A 24,221-nucleotide genomic window follows, 5' to 3' on the forward strand; every position below is an offset into this window, starting at 1 on the left:
AAAAAACTTAAGATTTTGTCCTCTAATGTATCAATATTTAAAAAGTATGTATTTTAGCATGCCTTTAGAAGTCAGTGAAGCAGCAGGTTCTGATTCTTTTAGTGTACAATATGGTAAAAAATGAATTAAGATAATCTATAGTGTGTGTGTGTGTGTGTATATGTGTGTGTATATGTATGTGTATATATGTGTGTGTGTGAAAAGAAGAAAAACTCATCCTGACATGATTAGTGTGCATGCACGTTACAATGTAGATACTAAAACTGTATTGTGCATCTCATACATTTTTCCGTTCTTTTCATTTGTTTTCTTTATTATTGCTATTGACAAGATATTTAACAATACTGATTTTCCTTTCCTACACTTTAAGGTCCCGAACTCCAGGTAACCGTGTAGTGTACCTCTACACTAAGAAAAATGGCAAGGTTCCCAAGTCAGCATGTGGAATCTGTCCTGGAAGACTGCGCGGAGTAAGTACAAAATCTCACTTTTTGTTGTCTTTGCTACCTTTGCAAAAAAACTGACTTTTTTGATGTTCTGTGTCGCTGTAAAGCTAATTTTCAATGTTACAGAACTGTTCTCTCATCAGATTGTTATGCATTAAACAGATCAGTTTTTTTTAAAAGCAAAATACATGTGTTCTTAATCAAGTGTGATTTAATTAGCTGGCGATCCAAATCAAATGTTAGGATGGAAGATTAGGGAACAATACTGTGAGCACCAAGGCATTTCTGTATTTCGTTTTTAAAATTTGTTCAAGAATGTCTAAAACTGATAGAACATTTCACAGCATGACAACAAACATCAAAAGATGGGGGTTACATTTAGACTAGGATAGATATTTTGGGTCTTGGAGGGATGGTCAACTCCTTCACTCCTAAGTAGCTGATGCTGTTGCATCTGCATCTGTTGCTGCTCAGTTTGTGTTGGTCATCTTCGTGTCGATTAGTGGTTACAGGACTGTTGTATTTGTGGTTTGTGGATTATTTAGTTAATCAGTGAGACAGGTGTTTAAAAACTCCAGCAGCACTGCTCTATCTGGTCCACTCATGCCAATGCAACACACATTACTAACATGCCACCACCATGTCAGTGTCACTGCAGTGACAACCTCTCAAATAACATTTTGCCTATGGTGGAAATTTGGACTTATGTCTGTTGTAAAACAGGGTGAAAGGAGGATAAAAATTCACAAACAGAAGGGCTACAGTCTGTATTTGTAAAACAACAAAGTAGTCCTGGATAGTCAGTGGTGCTGGAAAAAGTGGAAAGAGCATAGAAACAAGGTGGTAATGATATTATGACTGGACTTTGTTCATGTTTTGCAATTGTAGTAGCTTTTGATTTTTTGTTCAAGGCTATTGATGGATTGTACCTTTTTTGTTTGACACCTGCGGATTGAGTGTCTTTACTGTACTGTGTTTTGAACTTGAAGTGAGAAATAACTGGTAAATTATGTTTTGGCAGTGTCAAAATGACTGTTCACTGGGGTACAAAAAGCACTTTTTTTTTTTTAGAATTAGATCGTAACACATCTGTTGAGGTACTTAGCTTTATGGACCATTTAATGGTGTTTTTTGGTTGCAGCGGCACAGTAATAGATGTGCCCAGTTTCAAGTCAAGCAGTGCTTTTGTTTCTTGAAGCTGATTTTAAAACACTGTCTTTTTTTTAGATTTGAAGACCTTTGGTCTGTTTAAAATATTTAAATTGCTTTGCTTTTTCTTGTTAAATATTTAATGAAGTGTGGTTGTAGACTAGATGTACTAGCACTTTTCTGTGTGTATTTGTTCTTTGTGCAGTTTGCTAATGTTTGTTTCAATTTTAGATGTGCGCTGTGAGGCCACAGGTCCTGATGAGGCTCTCAAAGACCAAGAAGCATGTGAGCAGAGCCTATGGTGGTTCCATGTGCGCCAAATGTGTGCGTGACAGGTAAGGATTTAAAAATGCATCTTTGAAATGACTGACTTGCTCCTGGTGCATTTTTGTGTTTTTGAACTTGTCTGGGGTACTTCTAAAAAAAACGGAATTGAAAATGAATACCTGAAGACTTTAGGTTGATGTTTTTTCATCAGGAAATAGGTGTTTTTCATGCATGTTTAAGGATAATGCAAGCACTTTGTATACATACAAGGTGTTAATTGAACTCTGGTGCCAATCATGAAGAGACATTTGTCATTCCAATTTACAATAAACTGTGTTGCGGTTTGTTTTTGATGAGAATATGATGCGACCCAACAGTCAGCTGTACACGGTTTGGCATTAAATGGCTGTGCAAGTGCAGTTTAAATCTCGTATATTGTCTCAATTACTACAGCTATGAACAAATGCCATCTCTGCTGTTGCTCTGCTAAATTTTAATTTGCACAGGACTGACCAATAGGCATAAAATATTTGGTTTGTAGTTTGTTTTAACATGTTTGGTGCAATGGGCTTTTGTTTGTTTATATATGCATGGATTCAGAGAAGAGGAAAGACATAAGCAAGCCCCAGAGTTACTGTGGTACAATCAAGCTAGTAATGTTTCTGCTGTATTAATGCAAGTCCCAGCAGCTGAAGTCATGCAAAATTAACACTCCATTATCAGTTATGACCGTGGTCTTGAGAAGCATTGCATTGTCTTGGCATTTTAACACATGTCAATTGTCCTGGGGTCCCAACCCAAGAAATGAAAATAATTAATTTTCTGAAGCTTTACATATTTGATAGATGTTGAGCACATTTTGCTGGATTTGGCTATTTTTTTAGTTCAGGTTTACTTCAGTGAGGTAATGTGGTCAACAGCTAATACCTCTCAAATAAATCAACATTTAATTTAAACATTCACTTTTATTTACCAAGACTAAATAAAAGCCTGTATGGCCAAACAATCTAATTTCAACCAGAAATGCTCTTAACTAAATCAAACACTGATTCAAGTAGGATTGGAAGGCCTGTCCAACAAAATGAACCAATTAGCCACTTTATGGCTAGATCTGCAGTATCTGAAAAACCTTTTTCTGTGCATTGTGAAGATGAATACTACAAACTGTTCATAAGGTTTTTCTCACATTTATTCATTGATTTTGCTGGATTCGTTTTCTGTCTCAAATCTCCAACTTTTAGGTGATTTGCTTAAGCTAAAATGAACTAATTTGATTCCCCTTTAACATTTTGTATAGTGACAACCTTATATTAGATATTTTTTATTTTGGTCTTGTGCTTTTCATGTGCAAATTGTAATGCTTGACAGTGTGCTGTTTGGGTTGTAAAAAAATAACTGGCTGAGGGAGTGCAGCAGGTTTCTTACACAATGTCTTTGCATTTTATAGCTGATAAAAAAACAAGGATTTTCCTTGCAATAGAACTCAAATACTAGTTGTCATTCAATGAGAGAATTTACCCTTTCAGTTCCACACATCAGTTTGATTTCAGTTTGGTTAGTCACACTAATGATGACTGTAAATGCATTTGGCTTAAATCTTACCAGCACTTCACTTCAACAAATATAACATCTGACTTGAATTAAAGATGTCCAACATCAGATTATTTTGACCTGGAGCTGTTGGTGGCAGTAAATATTATGCTGAAAGGCCTATAACTATGAGGTGAAACCTTTTTATTAAAACAGGCTAATGCCTACAAATTAACCGGTCTAGCTAAGTTGCATGGAAAGTTAACTAGCCACACATTCATGCAGCACTCAAAATAATCAAGTTAATATTTAGCTAATGGTAATGTATTTGTTGGTTTTCTAACAAAGTTATTGTGGGTGAAGTATTGATCATTCTAGTGATGCATGTGTAATGTAGAGGTTAGTAATGATGGTCAGTGAGCAGAAAATATCAACATTGTATGAAGACTGATGCAAGCAAAATAAAAAATAAAGCTTTGTGATATGTTAATGATCTGTAATTATTTCTAGAAAACATGTTTGGTAACTCTTGTTCCTTTTCTCCCTTTTCCCCTCAGGATCAAGCGTGCGTTCCTTATTGAGGAGCAGAAGATCGTCGTCAAAGTACTCAAAGCACAGGCACAGAGTCAGAAAACTAAGTAAATGTGTTTGTAACTCAAAATAAATGTTTTGGAAACATGCATTTGTCTTACTATGCTCTCTGATATGTGATTTTTGTAAATCTTTATTTGGTGCAAAAGTGCTTTTTTGCCATTTAAATGCAAACTTTCAGATAGGCTTTTTTAGTAATGCATTTGAGCACGGTGCTCTAAAAGTTTCAGTATGTAGTATTTTCCTACATACCGTCCTGATGTGCTGTAGCCTCTATGGCTGGTTAGGAAAGAGGTGTTTTACAACTGTAAGTCACTGGTATTGGTAGATAATATTTATTGATCAGATATTGAAAAACCTAATTCTAGTGTTAACCTATTGACACTGAGGGTTGTTGTGTATGAGTAATTACCCTAACATGTGAACTATTTTAAGGTAAGTTACCAAGACTAAATAAAAGCTTGTATGACCAAACAATCTAATTTCAACCAGAGATGCTCTTAATTAAATCAACCATTGATTGAAGTATGACTGGAAGCTCAGTTTAAGGTTAAAGGCCCACCCTTCAACAAAATGAGCCAATGATAAATGCTACATTCTTTTCATAAGATTTTGTCACATTTTATCATTGAGTTTCAAATTTGTTAAAATGTAAAGCAGAGAGAAAAAAAGTAATGTAAATGAAAAATCAAGTATCAGTGTGACGATTCTTTAAGGTATGACAATTGCCATATCTGCCAGAATACACGTGTTCTTTTTATGTAAGACGTCAATTGCTTCAGAGGAAGAACTAAAAGATAAAACTGAACTTGAGGGTTTGACCATAAAAGTAAAATGCATTTTTTAGCTAAAGACACTAAAATAAGCAAAGCCTTATTTTATAATAAAGCACTCGTCTAGAAATACAAAAGAAAAAGCAGGAGTAGAAAAAAATGGTAACTTTTAAGCCACCTGTATTATTTTGCCACCTTTACATATTTTCTTGTTTGAATATTAAATACAAATTGTATCTGGATTGTTGGTTAAGATTATCTTATAAAAGGGGATTTTGTGCGCCTTCTGTGCCACTACAACCTAAGAAATGCAGTAAATTATGTTTAAAACTGTTTATTGTACCTGATTCATCTGGCTATCAGAATGATTACATTCATAATATGCATAGTATACAAAATATATAATGTACATAGAAAGATAATCATTGTTGTGTTTGTTTGAGTGAGTGGTGCAAAAATAAATCTCGTTAAAAAAGACCAATCGGAGGCTCTGTAAGAACTAAGCCTGTAAAATAAGTGCACAATCGGACAACCAGCAACAGAGTGGTTGAAAAGAATCACTTTTTATTTTCAAAACATTCATTGTTTTAGTTAATTATTTACAGTTCATATACATCAAAAGTGGCAACCGCAGCTGTGAATTGTTCTGATGCCTGTAATTATTGCTGATGCACTTGGTCTATAACCCTAGGCCCAAATTATTTCATTTAATAAGTTATGAAATGTAGTCAAATAGGTGCATCTGTACAGTGTCTTTCCCTTGCTCTGGAAAAGTTGGTTTGTGTTTTAGAGATTTTCTGAGAGAACTCCATTACACAGCTGAACACCAGATTTCATACAAACGTGGCTTTGTACTGTATGGTGTTATTGTTTTCTGACAGGCTGCTGAGGGGTCGTGCAGGGTCCATGGCAGGGTAAGTGCTGCTCCTCATTTTACTCTGGCACTGACGGAGCTCTGCTGCGTAGCCCTCAAAGCTGTCCTCCATGCTGACCCCATCCACAGCCTTCCTTCTGTCTGGAGTCTGTAATGAGGCTTCCTGGGCTGGGAGAGGGGGATGTAGTGCCCCCTGGTTGTGGCTGGTAGGAGTACAGGCTTCACCATCATTATCCTTTGCACCTGAGAGGGAGAAATGTTTAAGCGCGTGAAAAGAGAGAGAGCGAAATGCAAAAGCAGGAAAGATAACAGGATTTAGCCTATGCCTTTTGTAGGGAGTTGCTTGTAAAGTATGCAGTATGCAGCAAGTAAGCTTGACTAAAGTATGCAGTAGCACGTGTCAGATGTGCAGTAAAAAAAACACATTTTTTTTTTTAAAGCTGGGATTGTCTCTAATTTCTTATACATTTTTGTAAAGATCCTGGTCTAAACGCAGCTGGTTGTATATTATTAATATTGTAGCCATTCCTGTCACAGAATAGGGTTTGATTTTCCAGTCAGGCAGGAACACGACACCATGTTAAACCAATAAGAGTTAAGATATTTAACCACTTGTGTAACAAATATAAACAGCGATCCAGAACTAGACCTTAGTCCAAATGTGGTTTAAAGGAAAAATCCTGTGTGAAAATAGATGTGTAGTAATAAAACATCATAACAAATACGAACTTTTTGTTGAATAGCCCACCTCTGTTCTCCCCCAGCATACTGAAATGCAGAGCTTTTAGCCAATGCTCCCAACAGGCTTACAGTGCTAGCAATATCGGCTCAAAATAGGGTCCTGACAATTAAAAACCGATTCCGTGGAAATGCATGAATTACAGATGTTGCTGAAAAAATATATATAGAATATGTATGTGTTTCCACTAAATTAATTTCGCTACCTGTTCCTCAATTCTACTTATTTGCATGTGCTTGTCAGTCGACTTATTGTAGCCTTCCTAAGTCTCCCAGGATTGGCGGAAGTCTACCGCATATATAAATAAATAAAAATATATAAAATCTCCTGGAGTCTAGTGCGAGAAAAGGCCCAGACTTTTTATCCAATCACGTGTGTGAAAGAGATGGAGAGTGAGAGAAAGGCGCTCCCCTCATGTACATATTCATAAAGCGCATGCGAAACAGAGAGGGTTCTGATTGGCCTGTTCTCGGCCAAGAGTCTGTGAGTCAGCCAATCAGTTTTTAGTGTAGGCGGGCAGTGTTTTTTTCCCACTTCTGGACAGGATGTGTTTAAATTATTGCAAAAGGCATATTGAGGTCAGTTAATGTGATGTGCTGTACTGTGTGTATAAACAGCGTTTTTTAAAATCCTACCTGTTCACTATCAAAGTGCTCAGTGCCTTGTTTTAAATGTCAGGGATTTCAGAATTCTAAAAATGAAGCTTGGAGCTACTTTGAGTTAGGGCGTTTTCACACCAGCACTATTTGGTCCGGTTAAAACGAACTCTGGTCCGTTTGTAACTTTAGTGCGGTTCGATTGAGCAGGTGTGAAAACAGTAATCGCACTCGAGTGCAGATCAAAAGAACCGGACCGAGACCAGCTAGAGGAGGTGCTCTATCTGAACTCTGGAGCGGTTCGGTTGTGGTGAGAACGTGATCCGGTCTCGATCGGATCCAGCTATTAAATATAAGACATTTATTTGAGCTAAACTGCTGATAAAGCAAGCACAGTTTATACTGATATATTAGCCAGATAACGCTAATTACCACAGCTATGAACAAACACTGTGTCCATGCACGCACCGTCTGCGCTGCATTCACTGCTCACAGCCGCGTGACTCTGTTTATTATGTATGCGCTGCACGTAGAAACACTGTGTTTGAAAGTGCAGCGTTTCAGCGTTCAGTGTTAAAGCACAGATATTTGCGCTGGAACACAAAATCTTCTCGCTGTATTTACTTTTTTCGTATATTTATATTTAACCTACTCCCGTGTCAGACAGCTCTGACCAATCAGAGGACACAGGTTGCTCGCGTGGTTTATTGATGCGAATTTTGGTGAAACCAGACCGAACAGAGCGAGAAAACGCTCCAAGTAAACGAACTTATTAACTGATTCGGACCAGAGAAACGAACTACAGGTGTGAAAACGCCCTTAGTTAATGGTGGAAAAATAGAGGTTTCCTTACATGGGCAACATTAAGCCCTATGATTAGCATTGTAAATCTGTTGGGAGCAAAGTGCTGTATTTCAGAATATTGGGAGTGAACAGAGGTGGGCTATTCGACAAAAGTTCATACTTGTTATCATGTTTCACCAAACCCCTAAGTCCATTTTACACCAGAGTTCTACTTTAATTAATGTTAACTTACATATAATTGAAATTGTTTTGAATTCTGGCTTCCAGTATATGTCACATCAGTAACTGGTCTTCAGTTTAACTGATCTGAATCACTCATTCATTAGATTTGAAGAGGGCCCTCAGTGGCACTGTCAGTGTGTGCAATAACTACCAGGTGCCACCAGGTGGAAGCACTGCCCCATTACTGATTTTGGTCACTGCTGCAAAATGTTGTGGTTTTCTAACATTTGAGTTAAAGATTTTTAACACACTAGTTGCGAATTTTCTCATGTTTCTGTTTGTAATGTAGACTGTTCTACATTTTATAGCCTCTCATAAATGGCACACAAGACATTTTAAAATGTCCATTATGCATATTTTAAGTGCAAAGCATGTAGTATAAATAAAAATGAAATAAAAGTTGAGTATGCTCACATATCCAAGATACATGCTCAGAGTTATATATAATACTTGTTCTTAAGTATAAACTTAAGGTACAATATTTTTTTCTTAGATTTGGAACTCTAGACTTAAAAGACTATTTAAAAAAAAAAACCTTTTTATACTGCATTCAGTTTCCCATTTAAAATGGTCTTGTTTATCTAAATTGGAGGAAGGCACGAATTGTTAACTCACACAAGAAGTTTTGTTTACTAGAACGATCTATCTGTATTCTAGTGGAGGGTGAGTTGGGGTGGAGAACTGAAGGCTGTATAAAACAGCATTTAAAAACATCATAATGGACTCTTCTTAATTGTTTTGTTAAGAAAAATGTTAGGAACTGGGTCATGGCTTTCTCAGCATCTTTTCCAGCATGCAGCAAATCATTACAACACAAATTAATCACAACACAATTATTCGCAACACAATTAATCACAACACAATTAATCACAACACAGACAGAGATGAGACTAGAAGAATTAAGGGTGACGAAAGGAGGAAATAAATCATAAAGAAGGAGACTAAACAAGATCACAGGGATGTCTAGTGTGATTTCACCTGTATGGTTTATTAGGCACATACAAAATCAACAATGATCTACAGAAGAGGAGGGATGGCTTGCAATTCAACAATGCATTTTTTTCAGAGGCAGGAAACAGTTCTATATTTAAAAATAATTATTATTAAAAAAAGCAGTTTAAATACTTTAGTCTGGATATTTCTTTAAACATTCTTTTCGTATTTTAAGTATTAAGATCTGTGATATACATTAGATAAAACCTCTGTGCTCAGAATTACAGCTTTGTTGAACTGCAGTTGGGTATGGAAGAATGGAAGGTGACAGTTACTAATTAGACATAAATGATTAAACAAGAAAAAAATAATTCTCCATAATTAACATTGAAAACACTGAGTTTCGCTACACATAATGCAGTAGCATGGAAGCACACCTGTGTGAAAGGTGCAGAGAGCTCCATATACAGAATACACTTGGCAACAACCCTTTAACACTGTGTTAACCCTTAAAAGTCAAGTGGTACTTACTTTTTGTTCTTTTTGTTCTTTTATTTATAGTGTCTTGTACCTTTCTTATAGCATGTTTTTAATATCTTACTTTAAAGTGTAAATCACTTGAATTGCCTCTGTGTATAAAGGATGCTATGGAAATAAACTTGCCTTGCTGTGCCTAGAGATACCTGTGACTTCTAAGGGTTAACAACAGAGATCCTGTTTACACCTAATGGTCACTCAATGTGTTTTGAGTATTAGGATTATATCTGGATTATTTCCAAGTGTGAATGCACCCAAACTGCATTTAAAATGGATGTAAATTTGATTGCTCACACCACTTTTGTATTTTAGCTAAAAATCCTCCCGATACAACAAAAGTCCAGTAATCATTTCCAGCAGATTTAAATATTCTGCCCCACACAGCAGAGCTGGATTTTAGTCGGAATATATAGAAACACAGATTTGGCTACAAAGTGTAAATGCATGTGGCTAAAATCTGTTTCTGTCAGGAAACAATCCAGATACTAATCACATGAAGTGACCGGGTTTAAACAGGGTCTACAATTTTTTCAGAACACTTTATATTTACGGAACATTAGTAAAAAAAAAAAACATCTACTATAACATTTCTATTATTTACATAGATTAGACACAGTAATAAAGTAGTGAAAACCAAGTGAAACAACATAAAGTGCATGTCAATACGACCTGATCGCGTGTGTTAATGTAATGAAACTTCAGGTGTCCATTCCTGGCACTACGCCGGTTCATGCACGGACGCCAGCCACCACACATAAACACCCAGCACACACAACAGAGGGCACACAGCTAGTCATGTAGGGGAAATACCTGAGCTGGGGTGGCTGCGGGCGCAGGGCGGCGGCGGGGTGAAGTTGGCCTCGGGCAAGCTGACTTCGTGTGGGGGTGGGGGCAGGGGGGAGGGGGGCAGTAGGGTAGAGTTTGGGCTGGTGATGTCTCCCTCCCCTACCAGTGTCAGGTCACCCAACGCTTCCCCGTCCTGCAGCTGGGACTGGTGCGCTGGCCGTAGGATGGGGGAGAGGGGAGGGGTGAAGGGCGTGGGCTCAGTGGGTCTTGGGGGGTGTCCGTTGGAGGCGATGGGTTGGGGTTTGTTGGTGGCGTGGCCGGGTTTTTGGGAGGTGGGGGTGGAGCAGGCCGGCGGGTGGCTGGATTCGGGGTCTAGGCGCAGGAAGTCGGGCAGCACCAGATCCTCTTTCCTCAGCAGGCCTCTCTGATCGTCAGCACGGCTGCTCTGAGCACGACTCAGCAGCTCGAAGAACTCTGAGAGACACAGACAAAGCTGAAGTGAGCAGGAGAAATATGTAGAAATATGATGATAAAATATTATTTTTTTTAACTATAATAATAACTGCTTTTTGTGGACTGTGTGCAAAATTGACAGCAGCGAAATACAGTAATAAACCTGAAGCATTTTGTTTCAGCTTGGGCTGATTTTTATAAGATCTACCTGTTTAACTCTAAGAGATAAATCTAGTTTGAAAATAGAAATGTTCTATATGTCCAAATGTTTGTGGAAACCACTTCTGCATTCATTCCTATATCACCTTTAAGTTGCAACCATTGCTGACACACATGTGCAAAAGCACAGAAACAAACAGTTGTCTAGCCCCTTTAGAGAAATAGAATAGGACTGTAATCTGTAGCAGATAAATCTGAACCTATTGCCACAGTGCATAATGCCAGTCATGGGTCGTGTGAGTGGTATAAAGCTCTCAGCACTGAGCTGTGGGGCAGTGGAACTGTTTTCTCTGGATTGATGGTTACACCTCAGCCTGTGTCTTTCTCAATTTTCCTCTTTTCTTGGTCCTGTCTTGCTTTTCTGTTTTATTTCCCTAGTCTGTTTAGTTTTCTTTCTCATGTGCTCTTTTAGCACATGGCCCTGTTTTGTACCTGTCTTGGTTGTTTTGTCTCCGCCCTAGCCCCGCCCTAGTCATGCCCTGTCTCATTTGCAACCCACCCCCTCGTTCTTCCCCAGGTGTTCCTTTGTTCTTGGTTGAGCTTTTTTTTTTTTTTTTTAATACCTCTGTCATACTTGTTTGATCCTCTGTATTTCTGGTATCTTTAGTTATCTGTATTCTATTTCTTGAGTTTTTTTGGTAGTATATGATTGTCTATCCAGTCTTCGTTTTATTGTGGAGCTGGGAATTGGGTGAATGGTGATCCTCCAACATCCTGATCTTATAAACTGACCACTTTTGTGGCTAAATTCAATCAAATCCTGTAGAAGTAAGCCTTACCTGTACATAAGAGACTGATATTCCAGCAAAAGCAGGATGAACTCTTTTTAAGCTCTTTTTAATACCCTTTTTTTAGCTAAAATACTTCTATTACTCTAATACTTTTGTACATTTAGTGTATCTAAAATGTATTCACTTGTAGATTAATTTGTTCAGATAAATTACTCGGAAGATGAATGTCCAAGTTCAGGTTCTAATACTGTAAAACACTATACAAGCTGAGAGATAGAGATCAAGCCTCACCTTCAGCTTCATCCAGATGAATCTTCTTGCCTTTCCTCTTTTGTGATGCTTCTGTTATGGGAAGCTTATTTCCTCCCTCGCCTCTTACAGCAGCTTTACCTTGTGATGTTTGATCCCCCTGGTCATGCAACATAGCAATAACAACAATTCAATACTGACAACCAATGTGCTATTGGGAAACATATGAGATGGTACTATTCATAATAATTCATAATATGATACTATTCAATATCAAACAATCACTTAGTCTTACCGGTGTTGACTGACTCTTGTTGTTCAGTGCTGGCACCTGGGTTTTGGAGGGGGTCGTCTTAGACTTGTCTGTGTAAAGAGTGAAACAACAAAAAGACAGGTTTATGTAACAGCTTCTACTGATGACCGTGAGTGCGGTTATATGCCTCTTTATCAGTGTGAGAACAAGGGTGAGAGCTCAGTTCCTGGAAGCCCGCTAGTACAATACAAGGCTAAAGAAGTGTGGGAGTGTGTCCTCCAAATGATTGTGGACACACACTCCTACACAATACTGACACACTGACATACTTGGACAGAGAGTCATAATGTGTGCATGTAGATTTGTTCTTGCTCATTTTCAAAGATAATGTACATAGAAAAACAAGGCTGACACGTACTACTAAGACCGAGCCAAGAGATATTAATTTATTTTAAATATTTGTATTTTTAAGCAAAACTATACACGCTATATGAACGGAAATATTGGGACACACGCTCATTCATTGCCTCTTCTGAAATCAATGGTGTTAAAAAAAGCGTTTATCCTGCTTTTGTTGGAGAAACTGTCTCTACTGTCCAGCAAAGGCTCGCTACTAGATGTTGGAGCACTGCTGTGAGGATTTGATTGCATTACATCAGTGACAAGAGCGTTAGTGAGCTCAGGATGTTGAAAGACCACCATTCCTCTGCTACAAAAAGCGCAGAAGTGCTGCGCCGTTAAAATAGCAATGTGCCAAAGTCTGTGCACACCTGACTCATAAAGGGAATAGCTAGTGACACGCTGATTGGTTTATTTCACATTTCGTGCAAAACACCCATAATTAACTAAGAGAATTAGTACATGCCTTTTGTGCATTTCGAGCCACGCAAGACTATTTTTTGCGTTCTTAGGATACCAAACACACACTGGCCCTAAATCCAGGTGCACAGTGTCCGGCTCGCCTATAGATTGCTAAAATAGGGCGCATAGTGTTTGTATAACCCAATATAAGAGCAAAATGTGTGTGTGAGAATGTGTATTTTATGTGTTGTTCCATACCTTTGGACGAAGAGCTTGGATCAGCCCTCTCTAGAACTACACGTAGGCCGTCAAGGTTTGATATGGGCAGTCCCAGATCAAGCGCCTCTGTTTCTCCACTCTGAACAAAAGATAATCGTCATTAATAATTGTCCATTATAGGTAAGGCATGAGTTTTTAGCTGCAGAGACAACACTGTTTTAATGGTTATAAATATTTACCAAATTACATTAACCTCATTGTCATTCCACTGAAAAAATATGCTTTAAATGTAGATTCACATGAATAAAAATGCCTCATCTTGCCTTTTTCAGAATAAACAGTGTTGCTGTTAAACATAGAACTGAAATATTTAAACATAATAGCCCACATCTGGACAAATATGCTTTATAGTGCTGGTGAGATTTTTGCTGTAATACCAAATGCCCTATTAGAAAGGAAAAAAGGTCCATTAGGGATATTTGACAAACCTAAGCCATCTGTTTTATGGATCAGGGAGTGTGCTATATTTGAACCTATTACAGGCTAAATTCCAGGGCAGAGGTCTGCCAGTTTCGTTACATTTATTTTTAAGGCAAGCTTAACACACTGGCCACTTGTAACAGAAGAGTGATGACTGTACTATAGGGTCCCACACCATCCACCACACCCTATGACATCAGCATTGGTTTAAGCAGCGGTACAGATCGCACAGCAGTCTTGCCCTTTGTCCGAAAACCACTTCTGATCCTTTTAATGTGGGAGAAGCTGATTCTAGACCAGCACTTTCACATACAGCCTGTAACCATACAGCCCCACCCCTGGTCTAGCCACACATGTGGTGAATTCTGCCACAAATGCACGTTGCCATGGCAAAACGACTTACTATTCTGGCCACCAGGTCGCTAAGGCGGAGGCCGTACTTGGCAACCACAGGGCGCAGGACCTCGGCGACGGGTTTGGTGGGCTTGGCCTTCAGGCCCACTGATCGGTTAATGGGCACCAGATCCAGTCTGAAAATAGAAGGCAGACGAGAAATATTTATAGCACTGAGCACGCAGTCGTGTATTTGTTTTATACTCTTTCCTATGCATTACGAAACTCAGATAAACCAGCAGGAATAAATGTTTCTGGAAAGTAAATGGATGAATGACTGTTACTGGAGGTGGAATTACAGCCTCAGAGCCACCTATAATAACTGAGCTCCATTCTCACATAATAACATGTGATAAAGTGTTGCGGTATTAAACTTTAGTCTGTTCTTGGTGCCTTAGATCACAACGTATTCAGATGGAAACTAATTTTAGAACTTACCTGAATAAAGTACGCTTCTCCAGACGAAGCTCTCTGCAGCTGAGAGTCATGCTGTCTTGGTCCAACACCAGTGGCTTCAAAGAAAAAAAAAAACATGATTTTAGGGCAGGTTCTTATTTCTGAGCTCACAAATATTCAGTTACACTTCTTTAAGACATTTAATTTTTCATATGTGAATTATGAATCTGGAATTTTATTTTAAAATTATTTTCAAAACACTACTAGGAAAATAGCCGACATATCCAATAGTGCCCTATACAATGCAAACGTGATGCTTCACAACAGGGGTCGGCAATAAAGTTTGCCCGCGGGCCAGATTTTTTCCAAGCCATTATGTGGCGGGCCCCAAAAAAAAAAAATCTGTTTTGTAAAATGAAGTTTAATGGGATGGAGCGCTACAGACTAGTAGCTCTTCAGCCCAGAGGGTTGTTGAACCTAAATGCAGAACAGTTGAGCTCAAAGCAGGTAAACCCAAGAAGAAAGGGAAAAAATAAAAAATAAACACACCGCTCCTCACGCGGGATCAAACCCGTGTCGTCAGGGTCACGGTCTAATACACTATTGCTGCCCTGGCTAGTGAATTGAGAGACGGCTGGAAAAAAGCGAGCCCAATAGGGATAGGGAGCCCAAGAACGGGAGGAAAAAACAGAGAACAGGCAGGACCTAAAGTCACGCCGAGCGCGACAGATTGCCGATTGCCGACCCCTGCTTTGCAATCACAGACTTTATACAGAATCATAGCACCATTACATTTATGGCTCTTATTGGTGTAGCATGGCTTTATTGCCCTTTATTGCCACACGGAGAGCAGCAGTGTTATCCGCTATGCTATTCCACAAACTGACAGCAGCTGCTGGAAAATATGGAGTGACAGACAGTGAACTGAAGTGCTCTGGTACCTTCTCTCCTCCAACAAGGAAGAGGTCGACAGCGGCCAGGTTGATGTGTTGTTTCTGGCACAGCTCCAGCAACACCTGTCTGATGGAAGCCCCCTGCCTCAGAGGAACGCAGCAGCTGGAGGCATCAGGAAGCGTTACTGCGCACGATCGGCTCAACCTCTCTCTGTCCCTCTCCAATGTAGAGCCAGGGGTCTTCTGATCAAACTGACACACAAACATAAACACATAAACATTAATATGGATAAAACCATTTTTTAGGTGTAAGGAAATGTACGGACGTCTTTCAAGGAATCAGGGGTTTGATATAGCAAAGAGGTTTTAGAATGCCAGCTTTGAAAGGAACTGTAGTCTGTGATGTTCTTATAAGTCAGTATTACTTATAATTTGTCAAACAGAAAGTTCAGCAGCCAATTTTATGATATATTTTAACCTTTTTATGGTTCTGTGTACATGTTGCATAATATCATATTAATCTCACTAAACTGATAAACAGTACTCTCCTGACCATGTAAGCACTGGACATGTTTGGGTTTGCAGCAGTGGCAAAGAGATGTGGAAAAAGACCAGAAAAGCTGCTGTGTTTGATACACTCAAATAATAGTATAATTCAAAAATACACTTGCAGACTGATAGAAGTTATGGGACAGAAACTAGTATATGGAAGCTAAAGAAGGAATATGACCTGCGGGATATGTGTGTGGCTCCTGCTGTATTTAATGTGGATGTCATGCCATGAATGTGAGTCGCTTGTCTGTTGGCACAGAAAATTCAAGCCAGAAGCCACCGGTCACAGTTATTACCACTAGGGCTGGGAGGTTAATCTAAGTAATTTGATTAATCTATTTAAGGTTTTAATGTAATTTTCAAAATGGGATAATCAAGATTGTGCCTCTTTACATTTAGAAGCTGCCAAAGGGATCAGTTGATAAACATTTGTTTTTTTTGTCAGAATCCTGTAATGAACTCTTTTATGTGGAAGTGATTTTCATATTTTACTATTTTCCTAAACTGAAATACAAGGAGGTTATATTTGCACGTTTATATAAAATTGGTATAATTAATAGATCATATAAAAAATAAATATAATAGCTGCATGTAAGGGTTGAAGGGGGCTTCTTACTATACAAAATTTGTTTTATTAAATGTAAAGGAAACAATAGCTTGTGCAACACTTTAAAATGTGCGGTTTGTTTATACGCTAAATAAAAAAACTATAAGAACTTAAAATCGGAATTGAATCTTTTTTCCAATATTCCCCAGCCCTAATTTCCACCCACTGCGATGTCCACTGTGGGTAGTAAGGCCTTTTATAATTTATTAAAGATACAAATGTCACACTGTGGTGCTGCTCAACTTCAGAAATGGAAAGGTCTCATCTATTTTGTACCCGCTATCAGGCCTCTCTCGAACTTAACAATAATTCACATAACCCGTTTTCACGAGCATATAGGTCAGTATTCAACCTCACCTACAAGATAACACCTCACAACTTACACAGGTGGTAGCATTCCCAAGTCATACCCTGAGGAGATACTTTATATCAAATTTACATACTGCTATCCTATGACATGTCAGTGAAGCACAACAGTCGCAGTTCTTATCTTATAATGTGGCTGTTGATCATTGTGCAGTAGTTACCTCATTCCTCCCTGGGGACGTATTGAGCTCCTGACTGGCACTAGAGGACAGAGACCCCTGAGACTCCCTCCGTCCATTACTGCCTACAAAAATACAAAAATTACATGTAATAAGACTGCAAAAGCCCAAAATAAGTATATTAATACTGTATCTGTGCAAATAATGTCAGATCAATTCTAATATATTTGGACATCTTAGATACAGTGCACCAATGGAAACTACATTCATATTTTTGTATTTATTTTGCATTCTAAACTGAAATCTGTTTAGGTGCACAACCCCAAGAATGTAAAAACTAAGTACTGACCAATGAGCACGTACTGTACAACATTAGTGCTTTTCTAACTTACTGAAAGTGAAATCTGTGATTTCTCTTTTCTTCGGTCCTTTACCAAAGCTTCGGTTTCTGTACCAGGAGAAAATTCCATTTTTCCTGTCTGCATCCTCTCTCAGGTCATCATTTGACCTGCCTGTCCTTGCTCTGCGAGAGTCCTGTAACGTGAGGAACGCAATAATATAGAAGCTGAAAGAATATAATTCTACATAAATTAAATAACCTACACTGACAACGTTGCAATAGCAAACTTTCCATTACCTTTTTTGGTGTGGAGAAAGCAGAGCGGTCGGAGTTGAAGCTGTGCTTGGAGGGGGCAGGGCTGCAGGGCACCTGGTAAGGGTCAGGAAGGGGTCGTCCCTCCACCTCAGCCAGCATACACTCCTGATATAGAGAGGACTTCAGAAAACGGGCGTAGCTGTCGAACTTCATGAGGTTGAATATCTGCAGAGATAGTAAGGGAGAGGGGATGGTTGATTAAAATATTAATAATCTGAACTCAGCTCTGTTTCTTTTTCATTTGCACAACAGCAAGCTCTACTGGCGGGTATGGTTGCAGCTAAAAAAGTCATACTTCTATCATGAAAGTCCCCAGTGGCAATTTGGTTTTAAGAGGTGGTTAAATGAGTTGTTATTTATCATACAAATGGACAGGTTACAATGTAGTGACTAAATCTTGCAAACGATTTCAGAATGTTTGGGGAGCAGTTTTGAATAATCTGGAAGGGTCCTAGTTTAATACCAGTCCCACTTTGATATTTGATATCTCATGTGACATGTCAGCGAGATCTACTGTCTTTACGTTTTTTATAATGCCGGTACTCGACATTATATATATATTTTTTTTCTTTCTTCATCCCTTCCTCTCCTTCTTTTCTCCTTTCTTGCTTTTTGTTTTAGACGCTCTGGTGCCACTTTTTTATCTCTGTTTGCATATTGGTATTGTTAGCATGTGTTTTGTTCTTCTTCTATGATACTTTATTAATAGAGTAGACAAAAAAACAAATAATAACCTGAACTGATTTTATTTTTATGAAACTTTCTACTTTTACAAAATCCCCTCTGATATGTGAAGAAGCTAGCTGTCCACCAAATGTTTTGTTAGGACTGTATGTGTGCATGCAAGCCCACCTGTAGCTGTGGCTGTCTGAACATATCCGGCCGTGGAGCAGTGAGGACATCATCTGCAAGCTGGGCCTGGCTGTCAATGTTCACTGGAGTAGTGGCCTTACTGGACAGAAAGCTGTTGTAGATCTCTCTGGCCTTCTGGGAGAGCTGGGGATGACAACAAACCAGTGGTGATTAAAGGTGATTAAAATAAGTAAAACACATAGAGGACACTAACCAGGTTTCTTTTACATATGCATTACCAAATTAGAATGAAAAAGCATATATGATATTCATGAGTTTATGACATTATACATGAGAATATTTATAAACTTATATAATCATGTTTTACAGAACATCTGTGAATGACATATGTGTCTTGAACCCTAGACAATCCTGCTCCCACATCTGGCTACACAATTAAACTTTTGAATAAAAATAGGAAAGCTGCCATTAAACTGCTACACCTCACAGAACCACTGGCAGTTTCTAATTTGAATTCCTCTGTCCTGCACCTTAAGAAAGACTCATTTTCCTTTATATTACAGAACTCTTTAAAAAGTAGTCAGAGCTTTAACATTCTTAACCAAAAGTAGATAACTGCTCATCTTGAAATACAAAGAGCACAGCTGTTTTTATAAATGCTTTCTTTTATAATATATTTTTAGTTTTTTTTTTTATCCCATTTTCTCCCCAATTTACACGGCCAATTACCCAACCCACTCATAAGGACTCCCTCTATCACGAATGATGCCCCAACACCAGGAGGCTGTAGACCAGAACATGCCTCCAATACATGTAAAGTCAGCCATCGTCTCTTTTCAAACTGCTGCTGATGTAGCATTGCTGAGTAGCATCACAGCGGGCTCGGAGGAAAGCGAATCAAAAAAGGTAATGGTAATGATTGTGACCAGTGGTGTCTGGCTAGAATTGTCTGTGCAGATGCCAGACAAGTGACCCTGGCAGAAAAAACACCCAAATTCAATGTAGAAGGCCCCACATCCATATTTTGCTGTTCAGTACAGCTTTTTTTTTTACCAGTTCCTGTCATTTAACTTTTAAAATGTGAGAGAAATAACTTTTAGAAAAAAAGGTTTTAGAATTTTTTTAGATCGCAGTAAACATGATTTAAGACCCAAAAGTGTAGTCATATCTTCTGTGGTAGAAAATAATTTGTTGTTTTGGAAATTAAAACTTAACATAGCTAACTTTCAACCAAAGTTACTATGTTATGTAGCTTGTTGCTAATGTTAGCTAGATCTTCATTAACCTTAGTTCTCTTTCTGGTAATGTTAGCTAACTCACCACTAAACTTAGCATGTTCTTTTCCACTGGCATTAAACACACCGTCTGAAAATTTAATACCTACAACAAATTTGCCATAAATTTAAGACAATTTAAGACCTTAATTATCCAGATTTTAATTTAAGACTTTTTAAGGACCTGCGGGAATCCTGTGATAATTGGTTTTATTACTGATACTTACTGGCTTCACAATCACACCTCTTTTACACGGGTGAAAAAGACACACAGCCTTTATACTGAGTAAATGCCAAAAATAAATGTATAATAAGCGCATACACTACGTATTACAGTAATTATATCTGAGCCACTGCAGGCACAACTGTGTGCACATGATCCTCCTGGAATCATGTCCTAGGCCTGCCCTCACAAGTTTGACTACTTCACTGGAAATAAATACGCTTTTTGATAACACGGAAAATCCAGTTGTGCTTCAAAGGTTTGTGATCATGAGAGAAAGTCAGTTAAAAGAGGCTGGCATGCCAACTGTTGACTGACCTGCTTCTTGTCATTTTCAGGAACTTGGCTGAAGATTTCACACGCCTGCCAGAACAGGATATTCTCCTCACTGAACTCCTTTTTCAGAAACTCCTGCAGAGAATAATATGACAACATATACATTAAAATATATGTAACGAACAGTGCTAAAGCATCTGTTGCATAACTAAATGTAAGAGTTCGTAAAAAGTGGCACTTACAGAGAAGTAACGAACACCCACAGGGTCCTGAAGCAGGCGCTCGAAGCAAACGGCCCACGAGGCGACTCGGCGGTCTAAGAGCCGGTGGTGGTTGGGGACGCTGGGCAGGCTGCCGTTACTCTCCAAACTGCTGACACTTCCACAGTCATGCCGCTCCATACCACCTCGCTCTACACAAAGTGATGAGAAAAAAAAACTCTGAGCAAAACGACATTATGAGGCAAAATCCCTAAAAACAAAGATTTTAAAGGAATTTCCTAATGGATAAATAAGTGAAATTATATGAGTAATACACCTAGATCACGCAAACCTGCAGAGTACCCCTGATAGATGTTTAAATCAAGGTCAGATCATGTTCTCACCACGAGCAAACCTTTCCAGAGTTTGTGTGGGACTGGACCAAAATCACCTCACAACTGTGTTACTGACTACTGTATTCACACCTGCCCAAACGAACCGCACCAAGAGTGAAAACAAACCAGAGTGCGCTTTGACCAAGCTTAAAAAGCCACGCAGCTGTGAAAACACCCAAAAAATTCTGTACCATAGATAAAGAACTAAAACTAAAACCATACTTGGCACTGTACCCTTTAAACACTGTTTTAAGACATAAGGATTGGCTTTTTAACTATGTTGTCCATAGCCATGCTAAACTGAATGTGTTTTACTTTAGGTTAGTTCAAAATTAAAGGTTTAACTTATTACAATGTAAAACATTCCGCTTCCTAGCCCAATGTATCATAAAACTGCTTAAATAGCTACACTGAAATACAATTTGGCTGAGGGGTTGGGAGATATTGTAAAATCAAGAAATTTATATATCAAGAGATTTTTATTTTAGGTTTTATTTACTATAATAATCTCAAAATATTGACAAGAAGATAAACTGTACCAGTAATCGCAGATTCCTAAAAACTTCAACTTCAATACCATCTCATAATTTGTACAGTGATTAATTTAAAAATGGGTCGGTGTTAACAAAATATATCACTATGCAAAAATAGTCTTATTGCCTACCCCTACTTTGGCCCATCTTTTTCCTCTTAACTCTTAAAAAATTCTCTTATTGAAGTAACTACGGTACAAATGTATTTTCTCTTTGTTTAACTTCAAGGTGGTAATGATAAAAATTATTTTCGTACTGTTATTTACCCTAACGAGTATACCAGCTACAAGCAGTTAACATATACAGTATGCAACATGATCCATATTCTTGCAGATATAAAACTCGCACAGTATCATGTGCCTTAGTCACACATGTTTAGGATGTGTGTCATTTATTTTACTTGTCGTCTTTATACAAAACACTGTCCTGTAAACAAGCCCAGGCAGAACCGGGCCTACCCTCCAAAATACCATTGTTATGACCTTTAACAAACGCTAATCAGACACTCAGCCTTTCACTCCTGAATATTACGACCCATTCACAACTGCTGTTGCAAATGGCTGTGCTCCAAACCACCTCTACCCTATCCCACCAGTCAGCCTAAAGCCCTAAATAAACAGCTACAAATGCTGGCTAACTGCTGGAGATAGGACATTATTGTTTTATGAACCCAATACCAAAAGCCATCAAAAGCTACCAGTTTAACTGGTGTCATGAGTTAATATGAGTTCATATGTGTTTAAAATATGTGCATTCACCATTATATACGATGAACAAAAAACAACACTATATGAAAAAAAAACATTGCTGAGACAAGCCTGCAGTATCAATATGGGCTAATACAGACTGTGTAGTGCTGAGTACATATACATAGTTATATATTATATATCATAGTTATATATTTTCTAAACATACAGCTCTGGAAAAAACTAAGAGACCACTTCAGTTTCTAAATCAGTTTCTCTGATTTTGCTATTTATAGGTATATGTTTCAGTAAAATTAACATTGTAGTTTTATTTTATAAACTACAGACAACATTTTTCCTAAATTCCAAATAAAAATATTGTCATTTAGAGCATTTATTTGAAGAAAATAACAAAAAGAGGCAGAGCTTTCAGACCTCAAGTAATGCAAAGAAAACAAGTTCATATTCATAAAGTTGTAAGAGTTCAGAAATCAATATTTGGTGGCATAACCCAGGTTTTTAATCACAGTTTTCATGCATCTTGGCATGTTCTCCTCCACCAGTCTTACACACTGATTTTGGATAACTTTATGCCACTCCTGGTGCAAATATTCAAGCAGTTCAGCTTAATTTAATGGCTTGTGATCATCTATCTTTCTCATGATTATATTCCAGAGGTTTTCAATTTGGTAAAATCAAAGAAATCATCATTTTAAGTGGTCTTTTACTTTTTTCCAGCAGAGCTGTATATCTATGTATATTTTTTTATAAATATAACATACTCAGGTGGCATATAATAACATAGCCAAGTATCAAGCATTAATAACGTTAATTTTATATGAACTCTTCAGTTTATATACATATCAGGAAGGTTAGTTTGTAATGTTACAAAATGTTATCTAATATTGGTAATAATGGTTTAAAGCACAACAGTAATAGAATGTTCCCATTATGGGAAAAAAAAACTTAATAGAAAGATCTGTAGCAACTTCCTAATACCAAAAGTACAATCATTAAAATACATAACAATTAAAACAATGAGGAAACGGATATAAAATCACAACAATATAAAATATTTAATAAATGTGCCATTAGGTTAATCAATTTTGGGGGAAAAAAGAGCATTTTGAATATTTTTTTCTGATAATAAAAAGTTTAAATGTTGATTTTGCTTTCGTTTTTTTTTACATGTCTACTAAATGTGAAATGCCTATATCCAAATAAAAAAAGCTTTCCTTTTTCATTTACTGACAGAATAAACAAACACAGATCAACAAAATGATAGCTAAAACGTTGTAGGAACAGAAAAAACAGCTTATACATACTGACAAAAAAATAAATTTCTATCTGGGACAGTTGCTGAGAGCTTTTACTCCATACTAAAAGAATGTTGTGTTTTGTTTAAGTGCTTTTGTTTTCCTGTCTTTTCTTTTAAATGACATCTTGAGAATGTTGAACAGTACTGTAAACATTAACCAGCCTGGACTTCAAGAACTAATTTATTAAAACATAAGGTTTTACTGTAGTTGAGCTCTTTTACTTTACTGTAGTTGAACTTTTTTACTTTAAAAAGTTAACTGTATTTAGTGTATTTGACATAATCCAACAAACAATATGTGCCTTAAGTCTTAACTTATTGTGTTATGTCATCTAACAAGCTTAATGTTTATGGTGGTCTGGTTAATGAGTTTTTTTTATAAGTTAAAAACTCGCAGTGCTGTAATCGATATTCAATATTGTTGTAAACCAGTAATATCAGTAGACCACTAATGGCAATACATCACACAGCACTACAAAAGACTACTGTCCTAAAGAGTCTGTCTAACCAGTTCCTGGAGCTTCATTGCTCACTGCAGAGCTGACTAATCATGGCTGGCTTTAAACGTAGGTCACAAAGATCCTATTACTGTCATTTCACAATGGAGATTTTTAAAGTAAAAAGCAAATACTCACCAGCGTCCGACGCAGCCGACTGAAAAAGAACAAAGAAAGACATGAATGAGAAACAGTCATCCCGACTGAAGGAAAGAGGAGAGGAAAGCTCTGGGTGAGAAGAAGAAAGAGAGGAGAGATGAGATATGGCCGGACTGGAGGGAGTTCCTCCTGACATCTCCACAACCTTTCTCATCCCGATTGACTGAATGTGTGTGTGTGTGTGTGTGTGTGAGAGAGAGAGAGAGAGAGAGGG

At 37.9% G+C, this 24,221-nt stretch overlaps 2 protein-coding genes across 10 annotated transcripts in view; one reads left to right on the forward strand and one right to left on the reverse strand.

The window, feature by feature from the left end:
• Nucleotides 1-4,072, forward strand: part of rpl34 (ribosomal protein L34) — a 220,970-nt gene extending 216,898 nt beyond the window's left edge. For all 8 annotated transcript variants that reach the window (XM_049482938.1, XM_049482940.1, XM_049482941.1 and 5 more), the window contains exons 3-5: nucleotides 371-470; nucleotides 1,827-1,930; nucleotides 3,950-4,072. In XM_049482938.1, the coding sequence (XP_049338895.1) occupies nucleotides 371-470; nucleotides 1,827-1,930; nucleotides 3,950-4,034 (289 nt within the window). In that variant the 3' untranslated portion in view covers nucleotides 4,035-4,072. The remainder of the gene's footprint in view (nucleotides 1-370; nucleotides 471-1,826; nucleotides 1,931-3,949) is intronic.
• Nucleotides 4,073-5,293: 1,221 nt separating this feature from the next.
• The window catches only part of rgs12a (regulator of G protein signaling 12a), a 56,926-nt gene continuing 37,998 nt past the window's right edge, over nucleotides 5,294-24,221 (reverse strand). For both annotated transcript variants that reach the window (XM_015607307.3, XM_049482936.1), the window contains 15 exons: nucleotides 23,987-24,005; nucleotides 20,462-20,631; nucleotides 20,262-20,354; nucleotides 18,486-18,629; nucleotides 17,616-17,798; nucleotides 17,371-17,512; nucleotides 17,021-17,103; nucleotides 15,383-15,586; nucleotides 14,484-14,557; nucleotides 14,056-14,182; nucleotides 13,212-13,311; nucleotides 12,195-12,262; nucleotides 11,942-12,059; nucleotides 10,272-10,721; nucleotides 5,294-5,873 (listed from right to left, as the gene is read on the reverse strand). In XM_015607307.3, the coding sequence (XP_015462793.3) occupies nucleotides 5,590-5,873; nucleotides 10,272-10,721; nucleotides 11,942-12,059; nucleotides 12,195-12,262; nucleotides 13,212-13,311; nucleotides 14,056-14,182; nucleotides 14,484-14,557; nucleotides 15,383-15,586; nucleotides 17,021-17,103; nucleotides 17,371-17,512; nucleotides 17,616-17,798; nucleotides 18,486-18,629; nucleotides 20,262-20,354; nucleotides 20,462-20,631; nucleotides 23,987-24,005 (2,259 nt within the window). In that variant the 3' untranslated portion in view covers nucleotides 5,294-5,589. The remainder of the gene's footprint in view (nucleotides 5,874-10,271; nucleotides 10,722-11,941; nucleotides 12,060-12,194; nucleotides 12,263-13,211; nucleotides 13,312-14,055; nucleotides 14,183-14,483; nucleotides 14,558-15,382; nucleotides 15,587-17,020; nucleotides 17,104-17,370; nucleotides 17,513-17,615; nucleotides 17,799-18,485; nucleotides 18,630-20,261; nucleotides 20,355-20,461; nucleotides 20,632-23,986; nucleotides 24,006-24,221) is intronic.

The sequence above is a fragment of the Astyanax mexicanus genome, chromosome 8 (genome assembly GCF_023375975.1).
Source record: "Astyanax mexicanus isolate ESR-SI-001 chromosome 8, AstMex3_surface, whole genome shotgun sequence".
Lineage (NCBI taxonomy): Eukaryota > Metazoa > Chordata > Actinopteri > Characiformes > Acestrorhamphidae > Astyanax > Astyanax mexicanus.